Here is a 23751-nt window from a genome sequence, read left to right as displayed (position 1 = left end):
TATTATGTATACGTTGTTCAGCCTGCATGCCAGAAGAGGACACCAGATCTCATTATAGGTGGCTGTGAGCCACCATGTGGTTGCTGGGAATTGAAGTCAGGACCTCTGGAAGACCAAGCAGTGCTCTTAACCTCTGAGCCAGGTACAGAATATCTTATTAAGTTCTAGGCCACCCCTCAGCACCCCAAAGTCGGAACTGCTGAGATTAAAACCAGGAACCGGCAGGCTAAACAAGGTTCCTCTGGTGACTCTGATGTGTAGCCATGTTTGGGAGGTGCTGCTCTGGCTGCCAGCACCCACTGATGGTGAGCATCTGTGGAGCTACAGCGATCCCGGAGCAGGTCTGAAACTCAAGTCCCAATTCTAGGCTCTGTGCTTTGCACCACACTGACGCCCTGCCTGTGGAGAGGTGCCTCCTGTGAACCTATGGACCAGGTCACCATAAAAGAGTCCCACCTGCCAGTCTGGGCCACACCCCTCATCCTGTGATTAGTATAAGGGCTAGCCCAGCAGGGATAGTGAGAGCTCGTGACAGGGTTAGTGGGGTTCTTGTGGCAGGTAGTGTAACATACTCAGTGTTTTGTTCCCATGGTCTACATAACGAGTTCCAGGACAGCCAAGAATCCATAGTGAGACAACAGAAAACAACAGAACAAAAACCAGCTTGGGTGGTGCATGCCTGTAATCCCAGCACTCAGGGAGGCAGAGGCAGGCGGATCTCGGTGAGTTTGAGGCCAGCCTGGTCTACAAAGTAAGTCCAGGACAGCCAAGGCTACACAGAGAAGCCCCGTCTTAGAAAAACAAAATAAAACAAAAAACAAAAACAATAAAACCTCAAAAACAAAACAAAACAAAACAAAACAAACGACCCCCCAAGGAACAACAAAAAATATTTAATCAAGTCAAGGTAGGTGGTGGTGAGTTCACTCATTCGTTTAGTGATGATGCCACTTTCCCGGCACTCAAGGAGCCTTTAAGCAATCGCACAAGTGAATGTATAACCTCAAGCAGTACCAAGGCGGAAAGAGCCACCACTACCAGGAGAACCCGTGACTGAGCTGGGCAGCTGACTTTGGTCTGGTAAACCTGGAAAATGTTCCCTGCAGAAGGGAATTCTTGGCTGAGACTGGACAGCTGGCGGGCACCAGCAGGAGAAGATGGGGCAGAGTAGCCCCTACAAAGGCCAGCTGAGATGCTGGGGAAAGGCGTGGGAGGAGGGGGAGGAAGAGGCAGGCGGAGGTCACCACCCAGAGCCTCACCGGAAGCCCTTAGGAGCTGGGCTGGCTTTCCTGCCAAGAGCAAAGAGAACCACGAGAGGGCAGTATCAGAGAGACACAGGAGAGCTCTGAGGCTGAGATCTGTCTGTACTGCTTTCCAGGGTTTTTAACCTCAGAGAGCAGAGACAGATGATAAGAGAGAGTATGTGTGAGTGTGTGTACATACGTCTTAAAAGATTTTCCAGTTTTCTGTGTGGAAAGACCTTACATTGGTGTTTGGTTTATTTGAGATCATGAATTATATATAGTTTAAAAACTTCACAATCTTTGTTGGGAAACATAAAGAGTCCAGCCAACAGATCCCCAACCTTCTGATGTTGGGGACCCTTGGACTCCCAAAGGCCATCAAGCACCACTGATGGCCTATCTTATTGCTCCAAGGCCTGATTTCAAGTACCCCCAGGATCCGCAGAGGCACTGCTACTCTCTCTCCTGGGCACTCCATTCCTTTTCTGTGAGTCCTGTCTACCTGACAAGGCCCAGCCCATTTGACACCTCTTCTGGGACACCTCCCCTGGTTCCCACAGTGGATGAGTTCCTCTCATCTCTTCCTGCCTACAGTTCTCCAAACCTCCCTTGCAACCCAGACTCAAGGCCCTGATGCTTACATAATTTGGTCCATGGAATCCAGGTCATCCTCCTCAAGAGGAGAGGAGGCTGTGTCTTGCTCTCAAGCGGACCGTGGGCTCCTAGAAACTAGCTAAGAATATGGATCTGCTGGGTAGGGGTGGGGCTCACCTGAGAGTGTGTCGGGGGGTGTGAGTTTGTCGGCTGCATCGTAGTACTCCTCATCTGAGCTGCCGTCCTCAAAGGCCAGTGGTGGCAGTGGCTGCAGGGCCAGCGTTCCCAGCGTGGAGCTGGGCTGAGCCTCCATCCAGCCCTGCTGGTACCGCGGTGGAGGTGCAGCTCCCTGCCGGGAAGCCGTACTCTCAGAGCTATCACTCAGGTGGCTTCCTGGGGAGACGCTGGAACACAAGCTATAGTAGTCAGTCCGGCTGCCCTCATACAACCTGGGGTCTAGCCTGCCCATGCTCAGGTCTGAGCCCCAGCTGCAGGCCTCTGAAGCTAGGCCCTGGGGACACTCTATCTTCTGGCACCCAGGGTTGGCATTCTGGGCGAGGTCCAGCAAACACAGGAAACCGCTGGTCTCGACCCTGATTTTTTCCTCTTGGCTGCTGGTATCAAGGCCTTTTGAAAAGCCTGGGGGGCCAAAATGGAAGAAGCTGTTCTTGCTGGAGGAGCATGCATCTAAGTCATCCTCTTCCAGGGCGTCCATGGACTCACTGGAGCCGCTGGTCCTGCAGCCTCGGCTCTCAGTGTTGGCTGAGTCGGAGGCCTCGGATTCAGCGCTGTCCGTCATGCTGCTGGCCCCACAGGTGCTTGGGCCTCTCCTGGTCACCTCCGGTGTGGGGCTGTCTCCAGGGGGTTGATCCTCTCTAACGAACGGTCTGCAGAGGCTCAGCTTCACCAGGCGTCCGTCAGACAGGGGCTCCAGGACACAATCCACTTCGGAGGACTCCTCCGAGTCACTGCAGGCCCTCGACTCATAGCCTGTGACAGAGGGGACAATGACTTACAAACCGACATCCAGACCTGACAGATACCCGTGTGTCATCCTGCTGAGGGGGAGACACAGGAAGCGACTGACCCAAACCGCTAAGGGTCTCGGAAAAACTGTGTCTTTGAGAACAGCTAGAAGGCAAAGCGTGTCAAACCAAGATCACTATTGTTTATCCCGTGGTATAAAAACTCCTGCAGTGGGAATGAGAAGACATTCTGCCTGGAGCCCTCTTTATCAGTCATGCTCCCCCAGTGGACTTTTTTTTTTTTTTTTTTTTAACAAGCCTTCTCCAATCATTCCTGCTGGATGATATAAGAGCCGAGTCTGATGGTCGGCTATATATCTGCTGCTTGTTCTTTTACTTTTGCTTGCTATAGACTAATAAACAGAAAGCATGGCTGTCATGGACCGTTCCCTGCAGGAAACACATGCACGGCACTGACAAAAAGATGGGGAATGTGGAGTTTTGTTTAAAGGCTATGCACGGACGTAGGTAAGTTAAATACCATTCCATAGGAAGGACTGAACATGTATGAATTTTGGTGAGCACCAAGGCTTGTGGAATCAGTCTCCCGTGGTTACTACAGATGGCACGGGTGACTGCATCTCATTTTCCAACCATCCTGGGGTGAACTAGGCCTGTTTTGCCCACATGATGAAACACTATGAAACGGTAAGATATGGAGCATCCCGGCTGCCTCCACAGTCAGTAACACGTCGGCAGCGTGCAATGGTGGTGATGGGAGGAGTGTCGGGCACTTGTTTCCGGTTAAGGATTTCCCCTGCAGAGGCAGTTGTTAAACATTTATCAGGGCAGCCTAGAAAAAGCCACATCGGTAGAATGGCTGAAGAAGCCTGGTGGTGACCGTAAGCCGCCTGGGAACCTGTTTGTCTCTCCTGCCCTTTAATCTTTTTGTCATCCTCCAACCCCCCTGCCCACCGCTTCTTCATCCTTTACATGATATAATTTCAAGTCTCTTTTTTTCTCCAGGTATAACTGTCCTCTAAACACATAAGGCTGAGAATTTCTATCACAATTCAAGAGAATGAGAAAGAGTGCAAAGGCCCTGATGAGAACCAAGTCACCCACATTCTGAAAAAGTGACATCTTTTGCTGAGAAATAAGATACCGTGGTTCTTAGAGATGGTTCTGGGAAACTCCACAGGGAACCTTCTGGCATCCCTTGGCATTTAGGAGAATGCCAAGTACTAGGAAATCGTCTCTAATATTTAAGAAAGATCAGCTGCCTGGCTGGAAATACTGGGGAAAGGCTCAGCACCTCACCTTCTTCAGCAGACACCCGGTGGATCTGCTGTCTGTTTCCAGACCAGAGGAAAACAGAGTTGGCCGGGTCCACAAACAGCCTGTAGTACCCGGCTATCAAGCAGGCCAGGTCTTTTGCACTGTTGGATTCCAGCAACAATGTCAGAACCTGTGAAGGCAAATACAACTTTTCTGTTTGTAGAGGGCTAAGATACAATTAAGGCCTTATGGGGCCAAACAGAGAGACACTAAGTATACTTAGCCATGGTCCACAGACCAGCCCCAAAGTGACCCATCTTCTCACATCCAGGAGCTAAGTCTAAATGACTAAGCATACATGCATGCACACACAAACACACATGTGCATACCCTGACACACCGTAGGTGCCTGTGGCAGTTTGACTAGATTTGGCCCCCATAGATTCTTGTGTTTAAATGCTTGGCCCATAAAGAGTGGCACTATTAGGAGGTGTGGTCTTGGAGTAGGTGTACTGTTGTTAGAGAAGTGTGCCATGGTAGGTGCGGGCTTAGGTCTCCTAGTTCTCAAGCTCTGGCCGGTGTGGCACACAGTCTCCTCTGCTGCCTTCCAATCAAGATGGAGAACTCTCCTTCCCCATTAACGTCTGCCTGCATGCTGCCATGCTCCCTGCCGAGACAATAGTGCACTAAGCCTCTGAGACTGCAGGCCAGTCCCAATTAAATGTTTTCATTTAAAAGGGTTGCCTTGTTCATGGAGCCTCTTCGCACTAAGATAGTCCCTCATGCCTAATCTACATATTGTCTCCTTTCTTTCTCTCCTCTATCCCACCACACCCTACCTGCCCCACCCACTCTGCTCATTCATACCACTAGTCCCTTAAAGACCTGACCTACCACGGGAAAAGCTGGGTGAATGAGCAGAAAAATGAAGAAAAGGGTGGTAAAGAACACAGTGCCATTCTTGAGCACGGTGGATGAAATCAAAGGAGGAGGGACTAGTGAACAAAGGACCACCCAGAGAGGCCAAGGTGGCACCCTGAACTCTTCACTCATTTTAATTTCTACAAAACAAACTCTGGGTCCAGGATTTTTCATCAATTAAACACATGGCCCAACAAATAGAACAAAACCTTGTCAAGAGCTTCTCAGGATGATGTATCTTCTATCCGCCATTTTCCACCTGAGGCAGGCCCTTTCAGCCAGATAAACAGGGGACTTTATTATGTCATATAAAGTCCAAGTCTCATACACAAGGCTCATATAAACCACCCTAGAATATTTCACAGCAAATTTCAGGAGCCAAATTCGGAATCCCCTCCCCTGTGTTACCTTAATGTCCTGAAGGTAGACCTTGACCATGCTCACTTTCTCAGACTCTTCCGTCAGCTCCACTCGGCTGATGTTGGCAAACTCGGCCAGTGTGGACATGATGTTGAGTTTGCTATTGATGATCTGGCTAATCCCATACTTGGCTCCAACCAGAAGGGCAATGTAGGACTCTCTATCCTGTAACTGTGGAAGAGTGGAAGGGAAGTCAGCTTGTGAAAACACAAACACCCTGCATACAATGTTCCTCTTTACCAATTCTCTTTTTGGGGCAAGGAGGTGTTTTTGTTGTGTAGTCCAGCCTGGCCTCAAATTTATGGTCCCCCTTGCAGTCCCCTGAGTGCTGGGGTTAGAGTCTGTGCCAGGCCTGACTTCTCTCTCTGCCAAGTCTGTTTCCCACTTTAGATCCTCACGACCACTCCCTGAGACTACTCTTCAGCACAGGGGCTACCCACAGCTAAATTAAAAATAAATTTATCCCCTGTAAAGTCTTTATTTTTTACTCTTAAAATTATGGGTGTAAGTGTGTCTCTGTGAACAAGAGTTCAGTGACAAGGGAGGCCCGAAGAGGTTGCTGGGTTCCCTGGTACTGCAGCTGCAGGCAATGGTGGGTGGGAACCGAACTCAGGTTGTCTGCAGGAGCAGTCAATTCTCTTGACCCCTGTAATCCCAGCACTTAGAAGACAGAGGCCAGAGGATGAGTTCCGGGTCATCCCCAGGTATACCGGGAGTTTTAGGTCAGCATGGGCTATACAAAACCCTGTTTCAACAACACAAACAACATCTTATGCCTGGAGAAGGCCTTGGCCTCCTCAAACAGAGAAGCCCCCCTCCTCCACATGGACCCTACACCCTTCCGAATGTCTCTGAGAACACTGGGTGCATCCCACTTATACTCAGAGTTTAGAGTACATGTTAAGTTCTCGGACAGTGCAGGCTGTATTATTCTGTGTTTGTAGTCAAGCCCCGAGCCAGCCTTGTAGAGCTGGCTGCCCTTTCCTGGTACCAATTCTTCCCAGAGTCAGGAAGAGTAAAGGCAGGCTCGGGAGAGGAGAGCTGAAGCCTGTAGGGACACTAGAAGCCTCCGGGTCCCTTCAGATCCCTCTGTTCTGTGATCTAGCCCCTCTCTCAAGTTTGGGTCTTGTCGTCTTACATAGATTCTTGCCATTTTTTTCCATTCCTCAAACTGCCCAGTTCTCTTCTGCCTGTGCCGTGAGGTCAGCAGTCTGACTGGACTGACCCACGACTAAAAATAAATAATAAAAAACATAAAACCTCTGAATTTTTTTCTTATTATTCTTAAAAAAAAAAAATCTCTGCTGGTCAGTGGGCTCTGCGCTGGAAAGTTGCGGGGCTGGTGGCATGGTGGAGGAGCATGTCTTAAGCCCATGAACACTGACTGCTGTGGAACTCGTGTGCTAGGCGGAGGCGCCACAGGAAGCAGGAGGAACGGGTTCCAGGAGAAGGGCTCTTCTCTTGTCTCAGGCCCACACCGCAGCTGATTTTTCTGCACCATCAGGACCCAGGCTGGCAGACAGTCCAATATTCACATCTCTTATTCTCTATTCCCCCTTTTGCCCTCATGTACTGAAGTTCCCAAGGGTGCTACATACAACAGACTCCACAGTGCTTTTCCATCATTTTCCAGCCAGGCTCCACCCAACCATCTGAAAGCCTTCTTCTTCTTCTAGGACCCACACTAATTTAGCAATGGAGGCATCTTTCTTCCACCTTGTAGCTTGCCTCACGGCTTTGCCTTGTGGGGTGACTTATTTTATCCTCGAGGGCAGAAACAATAATGAATTCATCTCTGTCTCTCCTAGCATCGTCCACAGGGCTAACACCAAGCCGGGGCAAACACTGCCAGACTGCAAATATCCAAGGCACCGAGCAAGCGGGAGTCCACGGTCGTCTGATACATACCATCAGAGTAGCATTAAAGACCTTCCCGCCATACGTCTTGAGTTCCCCAAGGATCTGAAGATAATTCAAGCGGAGCTGAGCTGCAGAAATAAGTTGCTTTGATAGATAAAAAAAAAAAAAAAAAAAAGTTGAAGTCAGAGATATTCACTTGCCTAAAATCCAGGCAACGCTGAAGATGACTCCCCCAACATTTCACGATAGACATCTGGGCGGGTGGCAGAACCTGCCACCGCCTTACCTTCTGTCGGGGTTCCAGCAGATTCTGGTTCCTCTTCATGTGGAAACTAATGGCTTTCTTGATGTCTTTGCCTTTCATATTTCGGAGTAAAGTTGGAGATATAAAATTCTCTATTCCCCAGTCTTTCCTGCCATGAGACATTGGAGACAAGGAGAACCATGTTTACACAGCACTTGGTTCTAATGAAGAGCAAATGCCACGTAATTCAGATCTAGAGTTCCGAGCATACAGCAGCTATGAGCACCTTTCTTTAGTGGGAGGAACAGAGACAGGAACAGAGACAGAGGTATAGATACAGAAAGAGAAGGAGATGTCTATTTACGCATCTAAATATCATATATAATGATACATAGATAAATCTCTATCTATTTATCTCTCTATGTATATCTTTCTATAAAAGGAGAGAGAAACAGAGTGGAGGGGGTTTCCCCACAGACACACGTGATCCACATTATACACGTTCCGAGTTCAGAGCCTCTCCAAACCCCCCACTGCCAACCTGGAGACACACTGGTCTCCTTGTAGTGTGATATTTCATTAATCAAAGCAGAAGTTCTCAGTATCTTTTTCTAAATGCAAAATCACATTTTATTTATTTATTGTGTGTCTACACCGAAGTCAGACTTCCAAGGAGAGTCTGAGCTGCTGTGCTTTAGCAAGTGTGTTCATGTGTAGTGGTCAGAGGGCAACTTGTGGGGATCAGGTCTCTCCTTCCACGTGGTCCCTGAGGATTGAACTCAGCCTGTCAGGCTTGGCAGCAGGTGCCTTACCTGCAAAGCCCTCCAGCAGGCCTGCTCTGAGACCTTTTAATGACAAAAATGTGTGGTACAATTACCCATAGATAAGGACAACTCTCCCACCCTCTGCTGGTGAACAAGCCCAGGGTTGTACACACGCTAGGCTAGTACTCTACCACTGAGCTAGGTTCACTGCCCAAGCACTCTTGCAACAGAGAGCACCTGTCAACCCCCAAGGCTAAGCTTTAGAATGTTATTAGCCTAGAAGCCACAGATTTCTCCCTAAAGTTGCTCCTTGACTCCTTATATCAGGGGTAGGACCAGGGATCTGGGCTGTTCTTCAAATATGATTTCTCCATTTGATTTTGATGCCTAGACAAGCCAGAGCCGAGACTCGGGGAGGGGCTCAGCTTAACGGCTGCCAGCTCTCAGAGCTAAGAATCAAGAGGTACGTGGATCTTAGGACCTGAAGCCTCACCCATTTAGTTCAACAGCAATCAGTTCAGATCTGTTACAGGAAGTAATTTCCAAGACATCCCTGCCCTTAGAAGTTGTCAACGGATGGCCTCAGACATGCTTTCAGGGACCGGACATTTCCAAGGGGACCCTGTGTCACTGCATGCCGGAGTGGCTTCAACCCAGGCGGTGGGGAGCCGGGCTGGATTAAAAGGGAAATGGAGACAAGGACTGAGGCAGATGGATGAATCTCAGGTTTCTATGGAGTCTGGTCACCCTGGCTAGGAGCCAGCAGTGGCAACTGTGACTCAGCTGCCAGGCCCGCCACTCACTCTATGTACTTCAAGGAGATCTTCTGTGGCTGGGCGCAGGCATAGGTCCGCTCCTGGATGTGCAGGGCTGCAAGCCGAAGGGCGGAGCTGCACTTCATCTCCACGGCAAAGCGCTCCTGGAGGACATCACTGCAGCTCTGCAAGAGATTACACAGAGCAGCTGGGTAACACGAGAGCGCGCACTGCACCCCCAGTTCTCTCAGGCCAGAGGTGGCCGGATCAGCAGGCAGCTCTGAGGTACATTATTAAGACTGTCTGAGCAGGGCGCCTTCCACTGTTAATTACATACTGACTACCTATGTGATCTACATTGCTCCATCTGTGGAGTTCAGAAAAGATAACTCGCAGGAATGTGGCCATAAAGCACACAGCAATATCTAAGTGCAAATATGATGCATTGGCGGGATGGCTGCCGCTGCTGCTATTATTACTTCCTGGTACCATCTCTGTAAGAGTTGGGCCAGTCTTACACCCAAACTGATTTGCCTCTTCTGTAAACTGGTGACATCTCTCAGATGACTCTTCCCATCCAATTAAAAATAAACAAAATTCATCTCATCTCAGGGCCGGGCTGGGAGTCAAGAAAGCAGATTTCTAGCCAGGCCTGGTGCACAGGCCTTTAATCCTAGCACTCAGGAGGCAGAGGCAGGCAGATTTCAGAGTTCAAGGCCAGCCTGGTCTACAGAACAAGTTCTAGGACAGCCAGGGCTACACAGAAGAAATACTGCCTTAGGAAGGAAGGAAGGAAGGAAGGAAGGAAGGAAGGAAGGAAGGAAGGAAGGAAGGAAGGAAGGAAAGGAGGGAGGGAAGGAGGGAGGGAAGGAGGGAGGGAGGGAGGGAGGAAGGAAGGAAGGAAGGAAGGAAGGAAGGAGTGGGGAGGAAAGGAGGAAGGAAGAGAGAAAGGAAGGAAAAAGAAACCAGGTTTTGGCTCTATTTCAAAGTGGGGGCCCCAGACACATGCTTCTTCTAATACCCAGTTAGATCATCTGTAACATGAGTTTCTGCAGCACTAAAGCCCTGTTCTGCAATAAAAATGGAAACAATAACAGTGCCTAATAGTATTAGGAAAAAAAGTAACATCTGCCTTGAGGACGAAGCCTTAATTTGATTAGTCTACTGCAAATCTCCCATCACAGCAACTCAAAGCAGGAATAAAGGGCAGGAATGAGACCCACTGTCCTCCAGAAAAAGGCAGTCCCCGTGGGAGAGCTGTCTAGCTGCTACCAACCCACTGTCATCCCAGGAAGCATAGCCCGGTCACCTGTAGGTACAGATATTCAAAGGCCACTGGGTCCTCTTTCAGCAGGTCCAGGGGGTCCTTGGGAACAAAGCACACTCTGAAGAGGCAGCGGGAGTCCTGCGATTCTTCCCTTTCCACCACCTGCCCAGAGGCAAAGAAGATACTGTGACCTCAAAGCTCTCTGTACAGTGGCTTCACAAGGGAAAATGGAGAAAGGGAGGCCCCTTTCCCTAGACGGCACAGCCTTCCCTTTTAGCCGGACTTTTTCCTATATGGTGCAGAATGTAAAAAATTCAAAGGGTGATGTCTCTCCTGTCCGAGGAACCCTGCCCACACCTGAATGGCCTCCCGGGTACAGCCTGGACTGCTTGCTTCGTGGTTCTGATGCGAAGCTCCCCTCCCCCAGCACATGTAAACACTTGGCCTTCAGTGGGCAGAGCTGTTCTGGGAGACTATAGAGCTTTCAGGAGGTGGGGCCTGCTTGGAGAGAGTGGGTCTCCGACCCAGGGTACAGGCCCTGGGGTCTACCCTGGGTCTCTCCACTTCCTGTCAGCCACCACAATGCAACCAGCTACCGTAAGCCCCCAGGACCACAGACAAGAACTGCTTCTGCTGCCATGCCTGGATGGCAGTGGCACCCAGCTGTTTCTGCAACGCTACAGCCCCGTTCCGCAATAAAGTGATGATGCGCTGCAATTCCTTCTACACTCCCAGAGCTCAAAACGTGCCGGGGACTTTACCACAGCCAGGAGGAAGCAATGCACAGGAGCGCAGGATGCCCGGGATTTCCACAAGTGAAGAAGACGCAGTTTGTACCTTTCTGCACTTGATTCCCTCCTCTCCCCCACTTATACTATTTTGGGGATTTCATTTGATTTTCTTCCTCAATGCAAATACAAGTGATTATATATATTTAAAAAAAAAAAAAAAGAGTTTGCAGCATTTGGCGAGTGGTGACCGGGTCATAACACTTGCAATAAGGAAGGCTGAGGGACCTCCAAGGTCAAGGCTTCCCCGTTCCACTCCTCTGCTGAAGCCTTTCCCTTCCCCAGCGGTGCTCTTTCCACAGTATACACCCTACAACAATTTGTTGAACTGACCTGTGCTAGACTTTAAAGAGTCAGTGTAACAACAACTTCTTGCATGGCTGAAGGATTGGGTGGCACAGATGAACTGGTTGTTTGGCCTATCCTATCATGGGGAGCCTCTCAGTGGGGCAAGATGCCACAGAGGGTTTTGGACACAGCAACCAATGTTCCCTAATAGTTCTGAGACAGCAGGTGCTGGAAGCAGAAGACCCAATCAGATACCTGACTGGGGAAAACCACGTAAGCCATGTAAGCCTCCATCTCCACACCTAGAAGACGGGAGTGTTGGGCTGTGCGCTGCCTACCTCCTGGAAGCAGATGCAAACCAGGCCTGAGCCTTGCCCCGCAGTCCTCAGGCTGAGCGGGTGCCCTAGACCCAGCCCTGAAGTGGCTGAGGAGCCTGGCCTCCCCAGGGCATGGCAGGACCTCCCACCTGCTGGATGAGTTCCTCTTCATGCAGTAGGTGTAGGCGGGAGGCGCTGTACTGCTCCTCCAGGGCCAGTGCAAAGTACTCGATGCTTCGGATGGACAGCTTCTCCTTCACTGTGAGGATGATGTCCTGGCAGCACAGGGGAGAGGGGTTACCCGATGAGTGGGGAGACTTCCCGGGCATCCTTACAGCTCCTCCAACATCTGGGAGGAAAGAGCTGGTGCTGCTGCTGCTGCAGCCACTGCTGACAACAGGCAGGGTCCCAGTTCCCATGTCCGACCCTTACAGCCCTGCACCACACAGAGCACCGGTCTATCCTGAGTTCCTTGGGAGGATGCCACCATCCCAGAGAGATGAGTCTCTTGCCTCAGTGTCTGGATACAGAGTATCCGGACTTGCCAGTCTATACCAACTGGTGTCTGGGCAGAATCCTAGAGTAATTCATGTGACGACGACAAACTGGCTTCAGTCCCTTCCTCTCAAATGGAGGATAACGGTGCCTACAGACTGCCAGGGAGGCTGTCAAGATGGAATGGCAGATTATGCTGTGCAGAGGCTGGATGGCCACCAGGCCACACTCACCCTTTCTCTCCAAAGGCCCCCTGTCACAGCCAATGCCTCAGGCACTCACATGTTATTCCCTAAGTCTTTCACACCTTTTCCATCAGTCTTCACAAGGCTGCTTCTCTCCTTTTAAGTTCCACTGCGCATGTCACCTCCTCAGAGAGGTCCTGTATGGCTGTAGTATCTAAGTGTTTCTCTGCCTATTAGTCTCAGTTGCAAGGCTGTCCTCGTTTGCTTTCCATTCTGGGGATTGAGCCTAGGGCCCCACACATCCTGGGCAAGAGCTTCCCACTGAGCCTAGTCTCTGGCTCCCAGGGCATGGTTAGTATCCATTTCTTTAACAAATTATGCTCTTTTTGGAAAAGACAGAACAGGTACATGAACGCGTTCTAGACTGAGACCGACCTTCCTCGCTTGTGTCACCATGAGTCTGTGGACACCCTGCTTGTTCTCTCCGTGGCTTCTGTCTGCTTCGGGAGACATCAAAACCTATCAAGCAGACTGCCGTGTGCACTCATCTCCCCACACAAGGCACTCAACACTCCCGAGCAGGTGCCGGTCTATACACGCTTAGCTCTAGCCTTTGTTTTCTTGCTCATTATCTCTTACCCTAACAGACACCGGCTCAATGACGGTGTAAACTTCACCTACATTGGAGTCTAAGTCAGGGTTTCTGTTCCTGTGGTAAACACCACGACCAAAAGCAAGCTGAGGAAGAAAGGGCTTATTTGGCTCACATGTCACTGTCCATTGCCAAAGGAAGTCAGGACAGGACCTCAAACAGGACAGGAGCCTGGAGGCACAAGCTGATACAGAGGAAGGCTGCTTACTGGCTTGTTCCTCATGGCTAGCTGGGCTCCCTTTCTTACAGAACCCACGACTACCGGCTCATGGGTTGGCACCACCCACAACAGGCTGGGCCCTCCCCGACCAATCACTGATTAAGAAAACGCCCTACAGCGGGCTCTTATGGAGTTTCCTCAGGTGAGGCTCCCTCCTTTCAGATGGCTCCAGCTGTGTCAAGCTGGCAGAAGACCAGCCAGCACAGTTTGGGTAGGTTATAGTCCAACGCTTGGGGCCTAGGACATGCTCAGCAGCGTGTCACCTGTCGGGTGACACCGTGGACGCACTGTGAACTGGTGTCGGCACCTCAGGTTTAGAAAGTCCCGGACCACTAAGCGCTGCCTGCTCCCCGGGACTCCCTTACTCTCCATGAACAGGCCCGTGACTACGTCCTGAAGAGGATGCCTACTTGTGCAGTCCAGCAGCATTAATTCAGCTCCCGCTGTGTGCCAGGCATGGCACCGCAGAGAGCCCCACCGCCCTCTTTTAACCGCGCAGTTATGAAATACAGACTCACCCACCTTCCTCACTGCAGACTGACTACTGAATTTATGAAAAAAACTTTTTTGTTGTGGTTACATTTTGTTCACTCGCTGTAGTTGCGCACAAGCCACAGTGAGCCTGTGGAGGTCAGAGGACAGTTTTCAGGGATCTGTTCTGTCCTTCCACCATGTGAGTTCAGGTTGCCAGGTCCGGTGGCAAATGCTTTTATCCGCTGAGGTATTTCACAGGTCCGTATTATTGGTTTTTGACTGGCTGGCAAACCTGCCTCTTGACTCTGCCAGTCCCTTCTGCTGTCTTTCCCTTGCCGTGAAAGCCCATACATATTTCCTGTCTTGGCATTGTGCTGTCCAGTGGACCCTCTTGCCCCCCAGCAGTCCCCCATCTTGCATCCAGAGGGGAGCTGTCAAACCACAGCTATGGGACAAATCCAGCTCACTGCTGATTTTGTCATTAAAACCCATGAGAACAAAGCCACACCCTGCCACCATGAAAGTTGAATACGTGACCTGATGGCCCTCAAAACCTAAAACATTTATTCTCTGTTTTTTTTTGTTTTTTTTTTTTTAATCATGTAGTTCTAGGCAGTGGTTCTCAGCCTTCCTAATGGGACCCTTTAATAGAGTTCCTCATGCTGTGGTGACTCCCAACCATAAAATAATTTTGCTGCTATTATGAATGTCAATATAAATATCTGTGTTTTCCAGCGGTCTTAGGTGACCCCTTTGAAAGGGTCATTTGAGGAACTTGTCTAAGCTTACAACTATCATGGTCTCCCTTGTTCAAGAACATTCAGTGCCTCTTCAGGGTTAAATAGCCAAAACCCAAGCACAGTTTAATAGACACTCAATTATCAACTGCTAACCAAGCCATTCCTTCCATAGTATCTCTCTGGCCCTCTTTTCTAAGAAATAAGGTCTCAAGCCGGGTGTGGTGGCACATGCCTGTAATCCCAGCACTCAGAGAGACAGAGGCAGGTGGATCTCTGTGAGTTCAAGGCCAGCCTGACTACATAGAGAGACCCTGTTGAAAGAAAGAGAGAGAAAGGGAGAGAGCGAGGGTCTCAGGGCTAGAGAGATGGCCCAGTGGTTAAGAGCCAGTACTGCTCTTGCAAACACTCTAAGTACACAATTCTCAATACACAAATCAGACAAATAATGACCTTTTGTAACTTCCATTCCCAGGAAATGCAACTACTGTGGTCTCCATGAGTACCTGCACTGTGTGTCGGTACCCACACACAGGCAGACATATACACATAATTATAAATAACGGAAATAAATCCTAAACAAAGAAAGAAACAGTGTCTCACGCTAGTCCAGGCTAACTTCGAATTCATGATCCTCCTGCCTCAGCCACGAATGCTAGGATCACAGGTGTGCACTATACCCCACCTCCCACTCTATCTTCTGGTAACTTGCATCAATGTGTCCTGCTCTCAAACATGTGGCAAACGTGCCCATCTCTGGGTCTTTGTTGGTCTTCTTCCTGTGCCTGAAAGCATCTTCATACCGCTCCCAACCCACTGCTGTCAAAACCTGTGTGTCATTCCATGTCTGCCGCAGCCCATTGTCTCCCAGAAGCTGTGTGATACCACTCAGCCGGAAGCGCTTTCCCCTTAGCCTGGACTACGTCAGTTCTATGCCCTTCTCTGGCTCTAAGCACATGGTACCTTGTCCCCAACTCCAACCCAATACGCCAGCTTCCTAAGAGGGTCACCCCAGGCTAATGGTTTCTATTAGCAACATCCATGTGACACAGAAATGCCTGATCCACAAATGTCAGTAAGTCAGTAAATGTTAATGGGTCAAATCTCTTCGATGTAGAGATGTTTTTGTTTGTCTGTGTTTCTTTCTGGGTTGGGGAGCAGAGTCTAGCACCCCAGGCTGACCTCAAATTTGCTGTGTATCTGAGGGGCGATCCTGAACTCCAGCCTCACAGGCATGTGCCAGCATACCCAGCCCAGGTAGCTTAGAGGCTGTATCTCTGGTCTGAAGAAGAACATATTTTGACGTAAAAATTCTTTTCCTGTGGTAAGGGCCTGGGAAGGAGAAGTCCCTGCTGAGCTAAAGTCAGTTTTCCTTTCTGCACTAACAGGATTTGTTTATATCTACTGCTCCCCCTGTTACAAAAAGCTAAGATTTGCTTTATAAACTTGGGCTCCTACAGGTAGGATTCACCAGTATTATACTTGCTAAGCTTTTGTTCACTGTCCTGACTCTATCTTCTTAGTTCCTCTGTGATATGAACGTTTACTGTAAAGCCCCTCAAGTATTCCTGGCTGCTACCGAAGCCTTACTTGCCCTCATCCATTCTGCTTTAATCAAAGATGACAGAAGTAGAACCTAATTGACTCACAAAACTTCCCTCCTGAAGCAGAATGATGGGGGAGAGGTAAACCTCAGCAACAGAACAAGCCAGTGGACCACAGCAAGCTGGGGACCTACTGGGCCTGCTTTCCTACCTACAAAGTGGAGATGAGGCTAGTCAGTCACATCCCAGGGTTATCGAGATGCTAAATTGGATAGTACGTGGGGAAGGACCCAGCAGAGTGGCTGGCATGAATGAAGCACACCCATTTCTCCCTCTTCTTCCTCCGGTGGTATCAGAGCTCCCTGGGTTCCAAAGACCTTTCTTCAGCTTCTCCTATATGACGCCAAGGTAGAATGGGGCAGGGAAAGCACCGGAGCGAAACGTTAGACATGTGCCTGTGCACGTGTGTGTGTGTGTGTGTGTGTGTGTGTGTGTGTGTGCATGCATTAACCACACACAAGTGTATGTGTCCTGGCTACTGTCTATAGCCAACAATGGCATCGCCCCACCTCATCTAGCCCCAAAGAGCTTGGCTCCTTGTTTAACTTTCCATTTTATTGTTGTTGTTGTGTTATTGTGTTGTAGTCTTTTGTTTGTATAAGATGGGGATCTCTCCATGTAACCCTGGATGTCCTGGAACTCTACGTATAGACCAGGCTGGCCTTGAACTTATAGAGATGTTCTCATGGAGATGTTCCTACCTCTGCTTCCTGAGTGCTGGGACTAAAGATGAGGGTCACCACACCCAGCCCAATGGCTTTTAATGTTTTTAAAACAATAGTTTGCTTCCACACTGCAGCCTTCCTCTGACACCTTTTCCTTCTTTCAAGGACAATTGGAGCGATCTCTCCTGTCTCTGGACAGTGCTGTCTGGCTCTGAAGGCCCTCCATGGCTACTGCGTGCTTTGCTGGATAATACCCATTTTCCTGGTGTGCCCTTCATCCTCCATCTGACTTAGCTGCCTACATAGCTGCTCAGGCTCATTTCCTTTGCCCTGCCTGGGCTGATGTACTAGCATGAGAAAGAAGCATGCTATATGTGGCCCATGCATGACTTATCCCATGTTCTGTGATCTCATTTTATGCTTCTCTAGACAACTTGAGTTTCAGGGATGCCCACCCTCTCTAAACGTGACCAAAGGCTCCTCCAGCCCTTTACTAGGCTCTGTAACCCCTCTAAAAGAGAACCTCAAGTGGGGAGTTTATTATGAATAAGAGCATGCAAGGGCCTGGGCTTGTCCTCACATCTCGCCTTGGTGTTTAGCTAATTTGGTGTTTGGGTAGCAGGTGGAGGCGGAGACAAGATGTGAAGCCTGTGGTTAAAGGTGAAGGCATAGGAGATGTAATATGACCATGGACAAGCCACTTCGCCTCTTGTAGTCCTGGATCCCCCCCTGCAAGAAACAACAAAAACAAAACAAAACAAACAAAGAAACCCACAGCCCCCTACCCCCTGAAAAAAAAAATCTTACTGGGTGGCTATGTAACTAAATGAAATAATACAGTGCCTATCTCCTCCTGGGCACTCAGGCTGCAGTGGGCCTGAGACCATCAAGGCAGACAGACGGCAAGCTGTCTGATGGTCCTTTGAGCTACCAACTTCCCTAAGGAAGGAACAATACCTTCACAGTTGTGTTTGCTTCAAACTTGAAAGCTTTGGTCTGCCCATTCTCCAGGTACACCTTGAGCACGTTGGGCATACAGAGCAGAGAGTTCCCCTGGAAAACACAAGAGTGGCGTTAGGCTGCTGGCACACTCTCCTGGCTCCTGGAATACCAATCCCTAACCGCCGGGCACTGCCAGTTTTCCAGGGCTAATTGCTGCTTTTTAGCATTTGGGAATTTCTCCAGGGGTGTAGATTTGCCTTGTTCAGGAAAATGCATGAGAGCCGCTCAGTGTGCTGGGCACAGGGAAGGGAGGGGGAGTCTCACTCTGTCCCAGCGCTGTAGGAGCCTGTCAGTGGCTCACGGCCATTTGCTGGTGTGTGTCTACTGGGTGCCACTCTTAAGGGACACAATTTCAAAATTGATGCCTAGGTGGGAAGTGGTCCATGCACGCCTTTAATCCCAGCACCTGGGAGGCAGAGGCAGGTGGATCTCTGAGTTACAGGCCAGCCTGGTCTTCAGGGTGAGTTCCAGGACAGCCAGGGCTACACAGAGAAACTCTGTTCTGAGAAACAAACAAAATAATGACTAGTGTGTGTGTTCTTCACGTGGGACCTTTCTGAGGTTCTCAGACCCCTCCTGGTGGGGCTGGCATGGAATGGGGGGAAGAGGTGGAACCTTCCCTAGAGGCTCCTCCCCATTTTACTGCTGAAGCTCTCTGCAGTAAACATCAGCAAGTGGCAGAGGGAGTGCCCTGCACCTCCACAGACCCCAACCATCACCTCCAAGGGACCCTGCCACTCTTACAGGGCTTTGGGAATCAGAGATACAGGACTAATCTTTAGTAATGCCATGCCAGTCAGGATCCCTGGGAGCAGGGAAGCATTTGGGGGAGGGGGGAGGGGGTTCTCATTTTTGAAAATAACCTCTGAGTTGAGCTGAAAGTAAAACGTGCCCTTTGGCCTGACATCCTCCTAGAGCCAGTGAGAAATTCTCAAAAGCTCCCACGATTTGAACCAAGAGTACCTCTGTGTGTCTCTATGAAGAATTTGGGTAGAAAGCCCAACTGGGCGAAGAAATTCATCACCTTCTGTTCGGCCCCCAACACACCTGACAGCATTCGCCCCATGAGACTACAGTCTCCTAAGCATGTAATATCCTAGCTTATTATTATATCACAGCTATAAATATCACAGCTTATTATATTATCAGCTTGTTATTATTATTTTTTGGACAGAGTGTTTTTATTTATGAAGGTAAGGGGCAGGCTTACACTCTGTCCTGGTTGGTTTTTGGTCACTTGACAGAAGCTAAAGTTATTTGGGAAAAGAAACCTCAGTTGGGAAAATACCTCCATCAGAGAGTCTGTAGACAAGTCTGTAGGACATTTTCTTGACTAATGATCCACGTGGGAGGGCTCGGCCCACTCCACCCCTGGGCAGGTGGCCCTGAGGTGTATGAGAAAGCAGGCTCAGCAAGGCAGCGGGAGAAACCTGACAGCAAGCAGTGCTCCTCCGTGGCCGAGCACCAGGTTCCTGCCCTGGGTTCCTGCCCCGGCTTCTCTCAGTGATGGAGTTCTAAACCGAAATAAACCCTTCCCTCTCCAAGTTGCTTTTTGGTCATGGTGTTTAATCACAGCAACAGAAGCCCTAACTAAGACACCGTCATCCAAATCACGTTCAGCCAGGATGTGGGATTTCAAGCAGCCCCTTCTGCTGTCATTTCACATTCCTGGCTCTGGGTAAAAAAATCTCATTTTGGATTTCCCACTTGGGAGCTTTCCCCCTGGATATGTTATAATTTGTGATTTACAAGGCTTAGGAAAAAAAATACACCCCTAACGACATCATATAGCTCCCACCATTTCTTTTTCTTTAATGCTTCTTTTAGTTTTTTTTTTTTTTTCTAAATTTGTATAGATTTTAGAAAGCTGAAAAAAAATAGGACAATGCACAATTCCACATTCTTTTATTTTTACCCAACATTTCATATGCAATTTTTATGTCGGCTTAACTATTTGTCACTGCAAAGGCTTTAAAATATTCTAAAGAATGGAAATAACCATCTCTCTGTGATAGACATGCAGTATCTTTCTGGTTTGGGTTTTTTTTTTTTTTCCTGGCTATTTAAAATACTGATACTACAGCTATGTTTATTATATGCATTTCTTGCATTTAAATTTCCTTATTTCTCAATGTAGAGACGTGAGACGTCTTGGCCATATTTCATGCTAGATATTGAGTTGTATCTTTTTCACCTCCCCCCTGTACGATTATACCCTATTTTACAAAGCTCCCAGGGGGTGCATGATTATAACTCTTTCCTCAGCATCCTGGCTGACATTTTCCTGATTTGTGCTCATTTACTAATGCGCTGGCAGCTCACCAGCGTCATCACTTTGTGACAGCTTCCTTTGTGTCTCTTTAACTGTGAGCCAATCCAGCCCCATTTCCAAGGCTGGGTTTTACAATCTAGAGTGATGAAGACCCTTAGAGCTGTCTTCTCATCTTTTCAAGGGAAGTTTAGTTAGCTTTTCAACACTTGGGAGGATGGAGAGGCAGGTCACATGGTGAGTGTTCGCTGGCTTCACTGCCTCTCCTGTGGATGGCTGGTGCAGAGCCTATTCTGGGAGTCCCAACCTGCAAGCTTCCCAGAGAAAGCTTTGGGGAACACCGATCCTCTAAACTGCCCATCCCCACCAAAACTCTTAACCAGTTTAGCATCCTGTTTGGGTCTCAAAACTTGTCCTTCTCTTGAGTTTTCAGAACACACATCAGGGAATGAGGGATGATGATCACTTCTAAAGTGACAGTCCAGGTTAGCTGGTCCATACCCATGGTACCTTCATTCCTGGGCTGTTCTTCTCCCCATCGCTCATCACGTACACTACTTTACAAGATGCGAGTCACTCGCTCCTTGGCCTTGTGGCCAAGATTAAGTGAATTAACTAAATTTAGTCTTCAGAGAGGTTCAATCCATTTTCACAAGTGTGGAAGCTTCAGATCACTGCTGACAGGCAGCATCCGGGTTTACTCTGATTGATGTTTTAGGCTTCAGGGGCCCCTTCCTGAACAAGCCTACCCTTTTCTCTCAGGTCTAACTGAAGATGTACTATGTCATATACCAGAGCAGAGAGAAAATAAAGGCTTTTAAATGTGGACCAGGTCAACTGAATCTTAAATGGCCATGGACCCATCCTTCAATTCCTTTGGATGACAAGAAGTTTTGACTCAAAAGTTTGAAAATCTGATAGCAATTGCTGAATTCAGAATGGCACGTTACCAGCCATCTTATAAATTATGAGCAAATGTGCCTTTTATCAATAAATTCTTATTTAAAACATCAATCCCAGGCTGGAAAAGGGCTCTGTGGCTAAGAACATTTGCAGCTCTTGCAGAGGACCTGAGTTCAGTTCTCAGTACCCACAGGGTGCTCCTAACTGTGACTCCAGCTTTAGGGAATCCAATGCCACCCCTTTTGGCCTCTGTCACACACACACACACACACACTGTATAGAGACCAACATGGATAATGAGAGGACCTGACTAACTCCATTTTGAGACTAGGCCCACCCAAAGCTGGGCCAAAGTTCTTGCCACCCTTCCCCCTTTCCTGCTTGATGAATTCCTGAAAAAAAAAAAAAACCCACAGGAGATGGGCAGCCAATCAGCAACGGCCCAACATCTGGCCTGGAACTACATGAGCTGACAGTTTCTTCCCTAAGGTTGGAAGCAACCAGGAACATACAGGTATCTCTTCCATGAACCCAACCAATTCTGGTAAGGATTAGCTAACTGTGACTGGAAATCCCCCAGCTGGCTTCAAAAGGAGCCTGTGGGCTCCTCTCGTGGTCGCCATTTTGTATGAGTAGTCGACCCCTGCATGCTGGTTGTCTCTGCAGAATAAATGCTTTTTGTTTCTACATACTGAGTATGGGGGTCTTCTTCATCGATTTTTGGACCCTCACAATACATGCACGTGAGTAAAAATAAACCTTGTTTTGTTGACACAAGTTAGAGTCATCAGAGAGGAAGGAAATGCTTATTTGAGGAAATGCTTCCATAAGATCTGGCTGCAAGGCATTTTCTCAATTAGTGATTGATGGGGGATGGCTCAGCCCATGGTGAGTGGTGCCATCCCTAGGTTGGAGGTCCTTGGTTTTATAAGAAAGCAGGCTGAGCAAACCATGAAAGAAAGTCAGGAAGCAGCGCCCCTCTGTGGCCTCTGCATCAGCTCCTGCCTCCATGTTTCAGCCCTGCTTGAGTTCCTGTACTGACTTCCTGCAATAATGGAGGAAGTGTAAGCCAAATACGCCCTTTCCTTCTCATCTTGCTTTTTTGGTCATGGTGTTTCATCACAGCAATAGAAACCCTGACTAAAACAAACCTTAAAACAATCAAACTGAAGGCCAAATTTCCCTTAACAAAAATGTCTTCTGACACCACACTCCTGGGCCTTTTCCCATCAACCCTGGATCTTTCTATGTCTAGGAAAAAAAAAAAGTAAAGTCACAGAGACCCGGGCTCCTGTATAATTTGGCAGTTAATTCTCTTAATCTTTCTAAGCCTCTAAGTTTCTTCTTTTGTTACAACTCCTCTTCTGGGGCTGGAGAGATGGCTCAGCAGGTAAGAGCACTGCCTGTTCTTCCAAAGGTCCTGAGTTCAATTCCCAGAGACCACATGGTGGCTCACAACCATCCATAATGTGAACTGATTCCCTCTTCTGGCAGGTGTAAAGGCAGACAGAAGACTCATATACATAAAATAAATAGATCTTATTAAAAAAAAAAACACACAATTCCTCTTCTGCAGGCTATAGTGACGACTAAAAACTAGGCACAGAACATGTTTAGAGTGTGTAACAGAGGCTCAGGAAGATGCTGGGCTCTTATCAGTAGATGTTAAATCATAAAAAACAGAACAGAAGCCTCAGCTGCCACCATCACTATTAGCAATGCGTCAGTATTTCCTTTCAAGGGAAGAGAAATCTCATTCATGATGAACTGGAGTCTGCAGGGATGTCACGGGGTGGAGATGGCGGAGAATGGGCAGCCACGGTTGGGACTTGTTCTTCATCCCACCTGTGGTCCAGCTCCACCAGCCCCCCTCGTCCTCACAGAGAAAGCTCAGGAAAGCCTCCAGCACTCTTTTTCAAGATTCCAGACCATCTGCAGGCGCACACTCAAAGACTGACGCACCTGGCTGTGCCCACTGACCAGCACTTCCTCAGCAAAGTGCACCTTCACAGGGTTGGTCTTCAGCCGTGCCCTCTTCTCTTCAGTCAAGAAGGATGACTTGGGGACTCCCTGAAAAATATTAGCGTGACACACTTTGGAACAGCACATTCATAAAACCATTTCTATCTTCTCATTTCTTATTAAAAAACAAAACAAAACAACAAAACCCAGGGCTGGAGAGATGGCTCAGAGGTTAAGAGTGCTGTCTGATCTTCCAGAGGTCTGGAATTAAATTCCCAGCAACTGCATGGTGGCTTACAACCATTTATAATGAGATCTGGTGATAGAGCACTCATCTACATAAAAACAAAAACAAAAACAAAAAAACAACCCCCCAAAAAAACCTAGCCTCATGATTGCTATAGATTCATTAAAGTCCACACAAAAGGAGAGCACCTCGTTTAAAGACTTCTTTTTCTAGAATCTAAGGAGCCCAACCCAGACAGCATTCTTGTATGTCTGAACAGGTGGAAGTTCCAAATGGCAGCAAACTAGCTGTAACACAATGAGACAAGGAGGAAGGAGAGAACTCGATGTTCCACCCAAGTTCTGCCTCAGAAGTTATGAAAATCTCAAACACAAATGCCTATGAATAGAAGCGTGTGCGTGTGTATGTGTGTGTGTGTGTGTGTGTGTGTATTAGCACTGTAATTCAGGTCCTAGCTTCTGGGTAACAAAGCCTGATCCCAAGCCATTCTGGTCTCTGTGCATGTACCTGTACACACACACACACACACACACACACACACACACACCTACACAGCTACCCACAGACACACACACAGATACATACAGACAGACACAGACATACATGCAGACACATACACACACAGACGCAA

General features: G+C 48.5%; 1 protein-coding gene across 4 annotated transcripts in view; it reads right to left on the bottom strand.

Moving 5' to 3' along the window:
• The window catches only part of Frmpd1 (FERM and PDZ domain containing 1), a 151212-nt gene that overhangs the window by 3794 nt on the left and 123667 nt on the right, over nt 1-23751 (bottom strand). For all 4 annotated transcript variants that reach the window (XM_021653985.2, XM_060379858.1, XM_021653984.2 and 1 more), the window contains 10 exons: nt 22874-22981; nt 17695-17790; nt 11855-11980; nt 10355-10474; nt 9094-9230; nt 7569-7695; nt 7331-7426; nt 5411-5593; nt 4124-4271; nt 2016-2828 (listed from right to left, as the gene is read on the bottom strand). In XM_021653985.2, coding sequence (XP_021509660.1) covers nt 2016-2828; nt 4124-4271; nt 5411-5593; nt 7331-7426; nt 7569-7695; nt 9094-9230; nt 10355-10474; nt 11855-11980; nt 17695-17790; nt 22874-22981 — 1954 coding nt within the window. The remainder of the gene's footprint in view (nt 1-2015; nt 2829-4123; nt 4272-5410; nt 5594-7330; nt 7427-7568; nt 7696-9093; nt 9231-10354; nt 10475-11854; nt 11981-17694; nt 17791-22873; nt 22982-23751) is intronic.

Source organism: Meriones unguiculatus, chromosome 3, assembly GCF_030254825.1.
Source record: "Meriones unguiculatus strain TT.TT164.6M chromosome 3, Bangor_MerUng_6.1, whole genome shotgun sequence".
Classification (NCBI taxonomy): Eukaryota; Metazoa; Chordata; class Mammalia; order Rodentia; family Muridae; genus Meriones; species Meriones unguiculatus.
This window is presented reverse-complemented; position numbering and strand designations above follow the sequence as displayed.